The 13,937-nt window shown below is 48.3% G+C and overlaps 1 protein-coding gene across 4 annotated transcripts in view; it reads left to right on the top strand.

Annotated features, from left to right (window-relative positions):
• The window catches only part of dis3l (DIS3 like exosome 3'-5' exoribonuclease), a 29,117-nt gene that overhangs the window by 11,437 nt on the left and 3,743 nt on the right, over positions 1 to 13,937 (top strand). For 2 of the 4 annotated variants that reach the window (XM_023951236.1, XM_023951240.1), the window contains exons 4-14: positions 1,961 to 2,096; positions 2,193 to 2,360; positions 3,723 to 3,801; positions 3,869 to 4,048; positions 4,112 to 4,183; positions 8,993 to 9,162; positions 9,370 to 9,531; positions 9,957 to 10,207; positions 10,679 to 10,771; positions 10,839 to 11,127; positions 13,690 to 13,925. In XM_023951236.1, the coding sequence (XP_023807004.1) occupies positions 1,961 to 2,096; positions 2,193 to 2,360; positions 3,723 to 3,801; positions 3,869 to 4,048; positions 4,112 to 4,183; positions 8,993 to 9,162; positions 9,370 to 9,531; positions 9,957 to 10,207; positions 10,679 to 10,771; positions 10,839 to 11,127; positions 13,690 to 13,925 (1,836 nt within the window). The remainder of the gene's footprint in view (positions 1 to 1,960; positions 2,097 to 2,192; positions 2,361 to 3,722; positions 3,802 to 3,868; positions 4,049 to 4,111; positions 4,184 to 8,992; positions 9,163 to 9,369; positions 9,532 to 9,956; positions 10,208 to 10,678; positions 10,772 to 10,838; positions 11,128 to 13,689; positions 13,926 to 13,937) is intronic. The other 2 variants (XM_023951237.1, XM_023951244.1) reach the window with 1 other exon arrangement.

Below are 13,937 nucleotides of genomic sequence, written 5' to 3' on the forward strand. Positions count from 1 at the left end.
TGTGTTATAATGTTCATTCCTCACAAAAAAACAAACCCATTCTAAAACACGCCCTCTTTCTCCATGGAGCTAGCAGTAATCCGCAAAATAATTCAATTTTCTATGAAAAATCTCCATCTTTGTAAAAGTTCGGATGTCTGTTTTGGTGGGAGAAACGCAGACACTCAGTAGAGGCCGACTCTAGGATGACATCATGAAATGGGCGGGGCCCACAAGGAGCAAAAGGCGGGGCCTCAGAGATCAAGTCCTCCTCCTCACTGACCTCAGTGCTCCCAAACCACAGACCAGTCGGTACAAAACAAGAAGTTTTCTTTTAGTTTTTATACTAAAAACTTCTACATTCTTCTACCATAATTACATTTATTACTCTACGACACACGTGTCAAACTCAAGGCCCGGGGGCCAAATACGGCCCTCCATGTCATTTCAGACTTGAAATATGGTCATCTATACATTAGGACTTAAACACTGTCCATATAACCTAACCTAACCTGACAGAATCAAATGTAAAAGGATTTATGCTGGAATAACCAGCAAACATATGTTTTCTATGCAGCTGGAATTGTCACTTTAAAAAGTAATAATAAATAAATAATGAGTTATTTAACATTAAGGAGTAGTTACATTTATTTTTCATTACATGTAGTTACATGAGGACAGCCGCTATGCTGATGTGGCCCTCATTGAAAATGAGTGTGACCCCCCTGACCTAAGATGTTCATAAAGATTTCTATAATTCTCCTGTGATCTCCTGTCTGCTCTATGCTCGTCAGCAGGACTAACACAGCAGTCACATGCCAGTCAAAAGGCCACGCCCCCACTATTACTACAGACATTATTAAAAGAAATACATTTCTTTCTAGTAGAAGGAGGTGTAGAGGCATGTGGAACGGGTGGAGGAAGCTGTTAGGGGAGTTTGTGACCCTGTAAGACACTGGGGAGAGCAGCCATGGACTCTGCTGCAGAGACGGGGGGCAGCACAGATGAAGACGCCGAGGTTCTCTGCAGGAGGGGTCAGGAATGAATCCATCAGAGGAACAGATCATGGCAGATGTTCTGGAGATCCATGCAGGGAAGCAGATGGAGAGGTTCGGACAGGTTCAGGGAGGAACAGTGATGATGCTGGTCCAAAGATGCTGAGGTTGGAGCCACCAGGATAGAGGTCTAGAGGAAGAGGATGTTGATGGAAGGAGGAGGACATGCGGGTGGATGGTGTGAAGGAGGGGAATGCAAAGTCAGACAGATGAGACTCTGTGGAGTAAAAGCCAGAAAAGAAAGAAATAAAAGATCATTTTAATATGAAGTCTAGTTCCAGATGGGACAAGCTGTAGGAGCTGCAGAGTCTCTGTGTTTCCGTGGTAAAGCTGAGCCGTCTCACATGAAAGTACGGCTGCACGATATGAGGAAAACTCGCCACATTAGTGATCAGTGGTGCGATGAGGATTTAACTTGCGATAAATGAACAAAGAGCAAAACCAAAAACGTTTCCATTTCACTGCAAAAGTTTCAACTAAATAATAGTCAAAATACCTTAAATTATTCTCCACATGACCCTCGTCTAATCAGAAGGGCAACATCTAACATAACAGGGCTCCATCTGATTGGTCAAATGCATCACTGCACTTATTCAATTCATTAAATAGTTCAAGTTACCACAAGATTGTTTTAGCACATTCAAGGTTTACCATTTATTGCGATTTTCTCTGTCTTTTGCGATATGCATATTGCACAGCTTGAAATCGCTGTAACGCTAAATTTGTGATAAATTGTGCAGGCCTACATGAAAGTGAACGGGTTGATGGTGCCACCTGCTGGCCACCTGCTGGCACTGACTGACTTAGGTTCTTCTTCCCAGCAGAATCGGGGAGGAAGTCGCAACCAGAGTGTACTTTGCTGTCTTTGAGGAGTCCTCCATTCTGATGGATGAACTGCAGTGACAGTGCTGTGTGTGTTTGTGTAGGTGTGTGTATTCTGCTGCAGTGTGGTACTACAACCACCTGGCCGGTATGATGAACGTGGTGATGATCACAGAGGATGAGGAGGCTGTTGCTCAGTACAGCAGCCTTCACTCAGGAGTTTATGTCGTCACGGTCCAGGTGAGAGGCGCCCGTCCTCTTCAGCTAATGAGCTGCTTTCAACCGTCTGGTCCACATGGACGACATGCTCCTGAATCCATCCACCCGTTTCTTCAGGATTATTTGCAGAACTTCTGGCCGGATCTGCAGGCGGCTCAGGAGCTCTACGCCTCCATTTCTCAGGCGTTGGAGGAGAGGGAGGCTGAGGACTCGCAGAGGGAGTTTCCTGAACATCTGCCTGCTGAGGTCATGGAGGCTGGCATCAAGTCTGGACGCTACATCCAGGTACTGAATCTGCAGAGGCAATAGACCAGATGAAAGACGGGAATATATTTGTATAAAGTCCTTCAGGATTTGAGGCTAACCTTTTATATTATTAAATGAGAAACTCGAATGCAAATCAGTCCGCCCATCAGAAATACATGAACAAAGCTGCTAAGACAGTTTACCATGTATTATACCACGGTCTGGGTGAATTCTGGTTTCTGATTGGCTGCTGGGTTTGCATTAAAACATGATAAATCACAGCGATAATGTAGACCTAAAATAGTGGTTCTGGTCACATAGCATACATGTTCTGTATCACTGCTCTGGTTCCTTTAAAACAAACTTTATCTTCATCATCTGGACAGAAACAAGCGGGAAGAGGAGAACTGATGCTTTATTTAACTGTCGTGACCACCAGCATACATATGGCTTTCCTTAGCAAATAGTCCACTTTTTATGAAAAAGCGATCCAAACCAAAAAAATAACAAGGATAAAGGACTAAAAAGCTGGTTAAATATTTATTTCCTTTGTAAGTGACCGTGGTTTAAGCGGGTTCACGACTTCCAAGTGTGCATTATGTAAGGGTTAATGGCCTTCGAAGTGTGCGGTTACTACTTTTTAACGCACGCCGTGGAAGCCTGAACCGTCCGACGCGAAGCGGAGGACGGTTGCTTCCGCGAAGTGCATCGCGCCGCATCACGTAACATATAGTACATATATATAACATATAGTCCGCGTCGCGCAGTACCACCGCTGCAGTCAAGTTTCGGCGATATATATATGCTGATCGTCCCGATGGGTTGAATAAAGCATCAATTCAGAGGGAAAGTTAATCGCTTACCGCTTGTTTTTGCCCCGATGATGAAGCAAAAGGTTGTTTTACAGAAGCCGGCGCAGTGATACAAATCATTTAAGCTAGCCGACCGGAACTTCTTTTTTCACTGTGCGGTTATCAGGTTTTAACGCATACCCAGCAGCCAATCAGAATCGAGTGTTCACCCGGACCATGGTATAACAGAAATTAACGCACGACGTGGAAGCCTGAAACGTCCTCAGCTTCACGTCGGACAGTTGCTTCTGCGAAGGCCGAAATGATAAACCAACAGAACGGAGTCAAATGTCAACGGCTCTACTTGACCAAAAGGAACAGAAATGACCGTCTGGTCTGTCTTCCTGAACCACACAAATAAAACTATGCAAGTTCAACAGCCAAAGAAGGAAGAGAATTGCAGTCCAGGATCTTCCTGAGCGGCGGCTGTAGACCAGCTTCATTTAAAAAGCGCCTTTTGTTTTTGCTCTTCATCATTCATGATTCATGAACAGATGCTCCTCACATCCCCATCAGAAAGCCTCTTCCTGTTTCCTCTGTGGTCCGTTAGGGAACTCTGAGCGTGAACAAACACCGAGCCCAGAGCGAAGCTTTGGTTCAGACGGAGGGCTCGTCCAGCCAGGCCATGGGTAAGAACGGCTCAGGGGGGCGTCTGTTCCTGCTGAACGACCCTCCACAGCCTCTCTGTCCCGTCAGATCTGAGCTCGGGGGTGCTGGTGCACGGGGGCAAGAACCGCAACAGAGCCGTGCACGGAGACGTGGTCGTGGTGGAGCTGCTGCCGAGGAGCGAGTGGAGGGGGAGAGCAACGCTTCTGACAGAGGGACAGGGGGACGACAGGAGTCCAGACGACGGCCAGGAAAAGCCCATGCCAACAGGTGGGAGACCCCTTTGCCCCGGAGCTTCTGCCCCTTACAGCCTTTTGACCGCCCTTTCTGCAGTGAAACCGATTCCAGTGGAGAAAAGCGCCGATATGCAACGCTGCACAGCAGAGAAATGTGGACACGATCAAGGTGAATCAGAGAAAGACAGAAGGCACAAACAAAGCTGAATTGGAAGGGTTAAAGATCCTCTCTTGTTTTCACGATGTCCAGAATAGGTGGAACAAAAAACCAACCCCTAACATCTTCATCCTACTTCTGTGAAGTTTCTGAAAACTATGACACGGTTTGTGAACAAACCCTATCAGCTTTTAGTTGGAGCTTCTCTGTTTGAGAAATCATGGAACACTGTATGGTGTTACCAACCTCATTGGTTTATTATTCCACTAATACATTTGACAGTATGTGAACTGCATCAGAATCATGTGAATACCGTAAATTCCGGGCTATAGAGCGGACCTGATTACAAGCCACACCCATTACATCATTAAAAGATAAACCATTTTATATACAAATAAGCCGCCCCTGTATATTAGCCGTGGCTGAGCAGTCCCTCCCCTGTCTCTGAACAGTTTTAGAGAGGGAGAGGCCGACAGAGGCTGCATTTTCTCCTTTCCAGCATTTTAACCTGCTCAGCATTATAGCCTATTCATTTACTCATGCACACAAACAGCCAAACCGCATGGAGGTCACTCCTGCTCACAGCCCCCTCAGTCATGGTGAGGAACTTTACACCCACGATTCCCCACTTCCCATGAGTCTTAGGGGCTAACCCTCAGGTCGATATACAGAGAGGTTGATATACAGAGTGAAAGAGAACTGTAATAAAAGAAGGTTTCCCCCAGAGAAGATGATCCTTTATTAACCCACTCTGGAGGCTCTGAGGGTCCAAACAGGGAAGTGAACAAACAAAGGAAGATCCACCTTCAGCGGAGAGGAAAGAAAGAAAAAAGTAATGCAGGAAAGGTTCAACACATGATATCTACAAAGAAAGACGGTGCAGAAAGAGTTTTCAAAGTTTTAATGACATACCTGGCTTTTCTTTCCAAACAGTGCCTTTGACGCGGCAGCAATATGGTAGTAACCGCACTAACAGGGCTGGGTAAAAAACATGAACGTAAAAGTCACTGAGAGCTGTCTTCATCTTCCTCCTGTGCCCTGAAACATGGAAGTTTTCCTCCTCTTCATCTTCCTCCTGTGCCCTGAAACGTGGAAGTCTTCCTCCTCTTCATCTTCCTCCTGTGCACTGAAACATGGAAGTCTTCCTCCTCTTCATCTTCCTCCTGTGCACTGAAACATGGAAGTCTTCCTCCTCTTCATCTTCCTCCTGTGCACTGAAACATGGAAGTCTTCCTCCTCTTCATCTTCCTCCTGTGCCCTGAAACGTGGAAGTCTTCCTCCTCTTCATCTTCCTCCTGTGCCCTGAAACATGGAAGTTTTCCTCCTCTTCATCTTCCTCCTGTGCCCTGAAACGTGGAAGTCTTCCTCCTCTTCATCTTCCTCCTGTGCCCTGAAACATGGAAGTCTTCCTCCTCTTCATCTTCCTCCTGTGCCCTGAAACATGGAAGTTTTCCTCCTCTTCATCTTCCTCCTGTGCCCTGAAACGTGGAAGTCTTCCTCCTCTTCATCTTCCTCCTGTGCCCTAAAACATGGAAGTCTTCCTCCTCTTCATCTTCCTCCTGTGCCCTGAAACATGGAAGTCTTGCTCCTCTTCATCTTCCTCCTGTGCCCTGAAACATGGAAGTCTTCCTCCTCTTCATCTTCCTCCTGTGCCCTGAAACATGGAAGTTTTCCTCCTCTTCATCTTCCTCCTGTGCCCTGAAACATGGAAGTCTTCCTCCTCTTCATCTTCCTCCTGTGCCCTGAAACATGGAAGTCTTCCTCCTCTTCATCTTCCTCCTGTGCCCTGAAACGTGGAAGTCTTCCTCCTCTTCATCTTCCTCCTGTGCCCTGAAACATGGAAGTCTTCCTCCTCTTCATCTTCCTCCTGTGCCCTGAAACGTGGAAGTCTTCCTCCTCTTCATCTTCCTCCTGTGCCCTGAAACATGGAAGTCTTCCTCCTCTTCATCTTCCTCCTGTGCCCTGAAACGTGGAAGTCTTCCTCCTCTTCATCTTCCTCCTGTGCCCTGAAACATGGAAGTCTTCCTCCTCTTCATCTTCCTCCTGTGCCCTGAAACATGGAAGTCTTCCTCCTCTTCATCTTCCTCCTGTGCCCTGAAACATGGAAGTCTTCCTCCTCTTCATCTTCCTCCTGTGCCCTGAAACGTGGAAGTCTTCCTCCTCTTCATCTTCCTCCTGTGCCCTGAAACATGGAAGTCTTCCTCCTCTTCATCTTCCTCCTGTGCACTGAAACATGGAAGTCTTCCTCCTCTTCATCTTCCTCCTGTGCCCTGAAACGTGGAAGTCTTCCTCCTCTTCATCTTCCTCCTGTGCCCTGAAACATGGAAGTCTTCCTCCTCTTCATCTTCCTCCTGTGCACTGAAACGTGGAAGTCTTCCTCCTCTTCATCTTCCTCCTGTGCCCTGAAACATGGAAGTCTTCCTCCTCTTCATCTTCCTCCTGTGCACTGAAACATGGAAGTCTTCCTCCTTTTCATCTTCCTCCTGTGCACTGAAACATGGAAGTCTTCCTCCTCTTCATCTTCCTCCTGTGCACTGAAACATGGAAGTCTTCCTCCTTTTCATCTTCCTCCTGTGCCCTGAAACATGGAAGTCTTCCTCCTCTTCATCTTCCTCCTGTGCCCTGAAACATGGAAGTCTTCCTCCTCTTCATCTTCTTCCTGTGCCCTGAAACATGGAAGTCTTCCTCCTCTTCATCTTCCTCCTGTGCCCTGAAACATGGAAGTCTTCCTCCTCTTCATCTTCCTCCTGTGCACTGAAACATGGAAGTCTTCCTCCTCTTCATCTTCCTCCTGTGCCCTGAAACATGGAAGTCTTCCTCTTCTTCATCTTCCTCCTGTGCACTGAAACATGGAAGTCTTCCTCCTCTTCATCTTCCTCCTGTGCCCTGAAACGTGGAAGTCTTCCTCCTCTTCATCTTCCTCCTGTGCCCTGAAACATGGAAGTCTTCCTCCTCTTCATCTTCCTCCTGTGCACTGAAACATGGAAGTCTTCCTCCTCTTCATCTTCCTCCTGTGCCCTGAAACGTGGAAGTCTTCCTCCTCTTCATCTTCCTCCTGTGCACTGAAACATGGAAGTCTTCCTCCTCTTCATCTTCCTCCTGTGCCCTGAAACATGGAAGTCTTCCTCCTCTTCATCTTCCTCCTGTGCACTGAAACATGGAAGTCTTCCTCCTCTTCATCTTCCTCCTGTGCCCTGAAACATGGAAGTCTTCCTCCTCTTCATCTTCCTCCTGTGCACTGAAACATGGAAGTCTTCCTCCTCTTCATCTTCCTCCTGTGCCCTGAAACATGGAAGTCTTCCTCCTCTTCATCTTCCTCCTGTGCACTGAAACATGGAAGTCTTCCTCCTCTTCATCTTCCTCCTGTGCCCTGAAACATGGAAGTCTTCCTCCTCTTCATCTTCCTCCTGTGCACTGAAACATGGAAGTCTTCCTCCTCTTCATCTTCCTCCTGTGCACTGAAACATGGAAGTCTTCCTCCTCTTCATCTTCCTCCTGTGCACTGAAACATGGAAGTCTTCCTCCTTTTCATCTTCCTCCTGTGCACTGAAACATGGAAGTCTTCCTCCTCTTCATCTTCCTCCTGTGCACTGAAACATGGAAGTCTTCCTCCTCTTCATCTTCCTCCTGTGCCCTGAAACATGGAAGTCTTCCTCCTCTTCATCTTCCTCCTGTGCCCTGAAACATGGAAGTCTTCCTCCTCTTCATAAAACATGGAAGTCTTCCTCCTCTTCATCTTCCTCCTGTGCCCTGAAACATGGAAGTCTTGCTCCTCTTCATCTTCCTCCTGTGCCCTGAAACATGGAAGTCTTGCTCCTCTTCATCTTCCTCCTGTGCCCTGAAACGTGGAAGTCTTCCTCCTCAGTGTGGATTGGAATAGCGTCAGACATTCTTCACCTCTCTCTCTCAGTCTGTCCTTCACCTTCATCAGTGTCACTCTGAGGTAGATTCCCTCCTGTTCTTGCTCCGTCCTCTCCGTCAGCAGCAGACCGGCTTTTCCAAACCCGTTGGTGATGGTGGATTTTTTCACACTGCTTTAACGATTGCTCTGGACTTGAAAGCTGCTTCATCTGCATTTCTTCTTGCATTTTCCATGATGAGGGTCTGTTCCTGCTATTCATTCACAAAGCAGGAATTTACATTAAACCTGCCTCTTCCTCGACACATATACAATATTCCCCCTGTCTCACTCTGACCCTTTCTGCTCCAGCGCCCCTAGTGGCTGTTAGAAAAAATGCATAAAATAGCCGCATCATTGAATAAGCCGCAGGGTTGATAGCGTGTGACAAAAGTAGCGGTTTATAATCCAGAAATTACGGTATGTTCAAAACATATGTAGATTATTAATGTACTTCTATACAAAAATGTCTAAATGTGTAAACCGTGTAAATTGAATGGAGTGGACTGACAAATGGAAATGGTTCCCTTTGAATGTGTCCCTCTCACATCAATCAATACGCTTCTCCATATTTGGATACAATCTTGATATTTATTATTTATTTGACATTTAAAACAATAATGAAAATGTTTTTTTAACAGAGAAACTTTTTTTTTAAATCAAGAAAATCTTAATGGACATAACAGCTTCAACATTCAGACCTGACTTTGGCTCCTTAGACTGTTTTGTTCTTTGTGGTCAATAATAGGAATGAATTCAGGTTTTGTTTGCATTGCTGTGAAAAAAAGGTTTTCACAGACTGTGTTCCTGAAGGCGACACCTTTGAACTGCTTCCAAACACACTCCTGACTCTGAAACGGGTTCCACACGCGAGCCCCCCAGCAGCGCTCGCCCTGACGTGACCCGTTTGTGTGATCCGACAGGCCGGGTGGTGGGGGTCCTGCAGAGGAACTGGAGGGATTACGTGGTGACGTTCCCCAGCAGGGACGCCTCTCAGTCACAGAGCAGAAGCTGCCAGCGCGTCCTCACCGTGCCCTGGGACCGCCGGATCCCCAAAATCCGCATCAGCACCCAGCAGGCGGAGGCTCTGCAGGTCGGGCTTGACAGCAGGCGTGTTTCCTGTGGAGATGTTTGGCGGTGATCCCGTCACAGAATATGGAAGAGAGGCTGATTAGACTTTATCTTGGAATGGAATATTTCGATAAATGAACCATTTTTAAAAGATCAAAACACGTCAAAGTCTGTTTAATCAGCAGAGGCGCTCGTGATGCTCATGGTGACCCCACCCCACCCCACACAGGACCACAGGGTGGTGGTTCGCCTGGATTCCTGGGAGAGCACGTCGCTCTATCCCAACGGCCACAGCGTGAAGGTCCTGGGCCGGGCTGGGGAGCTGGAGACCGAGGTCCAGACCATCCTGGTGGAGAACTGCATCCATGTGCCGCCCTTTTCTGAAGCTCAGGTCAGAACCAGACCAGCTCTGACACCAATCAGACGTTGAGTCAAACGGATGAAACATGGCAGGTTGAGCGCTTTTAGCACATGACCTACATTACTGAACTAAAGGTCATCTCCATCCAGATCCAATGACTGGGTTCCAGCTCATCTGATTTTAGTCATTTATTGATTGAATAAACATCATTTCATTCAGTTATTTAACACTTAAACAGAGGACTTCAGTGAAGTCACCTCAACAATCCAGTAACGAAACGATGAACTAGAATTACTGCTGTCAGACATGGTGCCTGCTGCTCTAGTGTCTTCAGAACTAGGAACATCAAAAAGTGACTTTTGCTTCAGTCTGAATCTGGCTGGCTGCTGTACGGACTCTTTTTGTGTTTTTGTGCGCTGCGTGTTCAAATGTCAAATTTGAGATGACGCCTCCAGATGAAAGAGATGCCCCTCAGCTCTCCAGAGAAGCCGTGGAGGGTGGACCCCGCCGAGGTGGCGAGGAGGCGGGACCTCAGGGACTCTCACCTGGTGTTCAGCATCGACCCTCTGGGCTGTGAGGACGTGGACGACACGCTGTCGGTGCGCAGCCTCGCCGGCGGGACGCTGTTGGAGCTGGGCGTGCACATCGCTGACGTCACCCACTTCGTCCCCGAGGGCTCGCTCACCGACCTGGAGGCACGCACCCGGTGAGCGAGGCGGTCCCCCCGCGGGCGGCGCTGACGTTCACCGTGGCGTCCTTCTGATCTGATGTGTGGATTCTAGTGTGGGGGGTGGGGGGCAGAGATTGGATCATGTAGAAGTCATCTCATGGCTGATTTCATGGGAAAAGGTCAGAAACCAGCAGGTCTGAAGTTCTAAAAGGCAGAACGCACTAAAAAAGGAAAAATTAAGATATTTTGAAATGTTTCCAAAATGTTGAATCAAAACTTTTATAAACCAAAACTTCCTGAAAAGAATAATGAATTATTCTAGTGTTTCCCTCCTGTAGTTTTTGTCTCCTGACCAGTAGATGTCCTTACATTTACTAGACCTTTATTTTGAAAATCCTTTCAGTAAGACAGGACAGCTGCCCTTTAAAAGGATCCACTTCCTGTATTGTGTGGAGAATGCTTGTTTTGAAAAAGGAGAGCAGGAAACAGCTTTTACTTCCTCCTCAGAGCCACCACCTACTACCTGGCAGACCGCCGCTACGACATGCTGCCGGCCGTTCTGAGCGCCGACCTGTGCTCGCTGCTGGGGGGAGTGGACAGGTCAGTGTGCGGCGCCGGTGACGTCGACCGTGTAAGCGTGCCTTCCTGTGACACTGCGGGCTTCCAGGTACGCCATGAGCGTCTTGTGGGAGTTGGATGCTGGGAGCCTGGCCGTCAGAAGGGTGTGGTTCGGGCGCACCGTCATCCGCTCCTCCTACCAGCTCCACTATGAGCTGGCCCAGGCGCTGCTGAACGGAGAGGAGGTCCGGGTGCCGGAGCTGGAGCGCTTCTGCCCCGAGGAGAAGGACCTGAAGCTGGCCCAGCTCATCCAGGCGCTGGAGATGCTGACGCGGGTCAGCAGGCACCTGCGGCTGCAGCGGGACAGAGGCGGAGCTCTGGAGCTGGAGGGGGTGGAGGTACTGCACTGTCACATCTGTGCTCCCTGAAACGTTTAAGGGATATTGGAGTAAACAGGTTACATCCTTGAGTAATCTGAGTAATCCGGTTTGATGGCCAGAGCTTCAGGAGCCAATCAGATGCAGGTGATGTGGCTGCACTACAGATGGTGAAGATGGTGTCTTAAGGAGAGCTGGACCGTCAGCTCAAGAACCCAGAACACAGAGAACAGGAGCAGATTCTTCTAGGGGGCGGGCTGCACGGTGGGCCAGTGGTTAGCCCCCACTGTGCAGCCCACAACACCAATGGGGGGGCCTTTCTGTGTGGAGTTGGCATGGCACCCCCCTGCATGGTGGGTTTTCTCCAGCTTCCTCCCACCGTCCAAAAACATGCTTCCTAGGGTTCCTCTAAATCAGGGGTCGGGAACCTATGGCTCCCATATATGGCTCTTTTGATGGTCACATGTGGCTCGCAGACAAATCTTTAATTATACTTTTTTTTTTCATTAGACCAGTCCTTCTCGGGCGCTTGGCGATGCCAGGGGGGCGCAGTAGTAGCGGTGCTTGGAGAGAAAACTATCAGTTTACTGTTATCTATTATTTCACAGAGTTTGTAGCAGCCGCAAACCTGTGAATTGCCGTGTCTAAAACTGGACTCCCGTCTCTGAGAAAGAGTGCACAGTTACGGGGACGGGATGTTAGAGGAAGAAAGTGGGGGGGGGGCAGCAGGTGAATCGTGCAGGGATTGTAAAAACTTAAAACCTACTACCCGTCACTCACTGCAGTGTGTGTGTGTGTGTTTGGCTCCATGTCTGTCTCACATCTACAGAACATTCAGACCTACGATCACGTTTAAAGTCTCAACGCCTGCATGAAGCAGAAACTCACCACGTATCAACCAGACTAGACCATCAGCAAAACTACCACGAGAAATACTCATCATTTATTAGCAACAGCATAACGATGTTATTAAAAAGAATCCACAGACTTATTGTACTTTAAAAATGTTGAAATTACATCAAATGCACACATTCATTTGTATATTTGGCTTTAAACCGAATAAGGAAATGGGAGGGCTGGAGTGGGAGCAGGGGAATAAGAAGTTGGGTGAAGTGCTCTCGTCTCGGCGGGAAAGATTCAGGAGTTGCTGAATTAATTGTACGGCGTTCGTTGCGGTCTGCAGTAACCAGAATAAAGAACCTTAAAAGAGGTTAAGTCTCCGTGCCTTAGTGTGGGAAAGAGACACTACATTATTGTATGGCTCTTTGGAGATTACATTTAAAAATATGTGGCGTTTATGGCTCTCTCGGCCAAAAAGGTTCCTGAGCCCTGCACTAAATGGTCCCTAGGTGTGATTGTGGCCCTGAGACAGACTGGTGACTGGTCCAGGATGTCCCCCGCCTTTACCCATGAATGGGCACAAAACGGGTTTAGAAATGTAAATGTATGTAAAAACACAAGGTGGTCATCTTCCAGAGTCAGTCAGGATGATGGACATGGTAGAGTCCTTCAACCAGAAGACACAGTGGAGCTGTCCATGGTGCTGAATTAGACATAATAACAATAATGGATTAGATTTATCTGCTTGTTATGGCAGCTACTCATATAGCCTCAGCTGTCCTGGGGCAGACTGATGGGGGTGTGGCTGCCAGGTTACCCCCTACGCCGCCTATGACCATCACCGGGACATTCATGCACATTCACACACCAGTGGAGCCACACTGGAGGCATGGGGGGTGAAGTGTCTTGCCCTAGGACACAACGACAGTTGACTGGGGGGAGCGGGGATCGAACCGCTGACCCTTTGATCATTGGACGACCTGCTGAACCGCCTGGGCCACTGCCGCCCTACACCAAACCAACTGTGTTGACTAAACAGATTGAACCTCGACTATCCAGACTATATTGTAGCTGTAATGCTCCACACAGTGCTGAGCATTAATGAGGGAAACCCCCCCCCCCCATGTCTTTCCACAAGGTTTTATTGAACACTTTAAGTCCATAACATTGAATGAAGGTTGATGGTCCAACTTAGATGACATCATGGGGTGGTGTCCTGGGAAACTGTCCCTCCAGTTTGGCGTTCTGCTGCTTTAGATAGCTGCAGTCAACCTGCATGGTGGTTTTCTCAACCGGCTCCTCTGGATGTGGAGGAGAGGCGGTTCTACCCAGAGTTCTCCTCCCCCCATCTCTAAGGGAGCCCCCAGCCCCCCTAGGGAGGAAGCTCATGTCAGCCGCTTGTATTCAGGGTTCTTTGGGTCATGACCACAGGTGGATGAATGCCTGTTCATTACTGGGGTGTCCTCATTCATGCTGAGCACTGTAAACACTGTAGACCTGGACTCAGATTTCCACAGAGAAACTTCACAGCTGTGGAAATGGTATAAAGAGCTTTTGTCACATTAATGAAAGCCTGAGGTTCCGTCCTTTCATTGGGTCTTCAAAAAAGGTGGAATTGTAAGAATACTGTTGCAGGTTCTAGTTTAAAATGTCCTGCGGGTTTTTATGAGAACAGGACTTGTTGGAGGGTTTGTACGTCCAGAACCTGTGCTCCTCTCAGCGGCTTCCTGGTTCTGCTTTCAGGTCCGAGCCCAGCTGGACAAAGACAAGAACATCACGGCGCTGGTTCCCCGCCAGCCCTTGGAGGTCCACGAGACGGTGGCAGAGTGCATGATTTACGCCAACCACTGGGTGGCGCGGAAAATTCAGGAGTCCTTCCCAAACCGAGCCCTGCTGAGGCGTCACCCGCCGCCCCGGCTGGAGCTGTTCAGCCAGCTGGTGGACACGGCCAAGGCGATGGGGTTCAGCGTGGACACCAGGTGGGTAGAAGA

The sequence above is a fragment of the Oryzias latipes genome, chromosome 3, assembly GCF_002234675.1.
Source record: "Oryzias latipes chromosome 3, ASM223467v1".
Lineage (NCBI taxonomy): Eukaryota > Metazoa > Chordata > Actinopteri > Beloniformes > Adrianichthyidae > Oryzias > Oryzias latipes.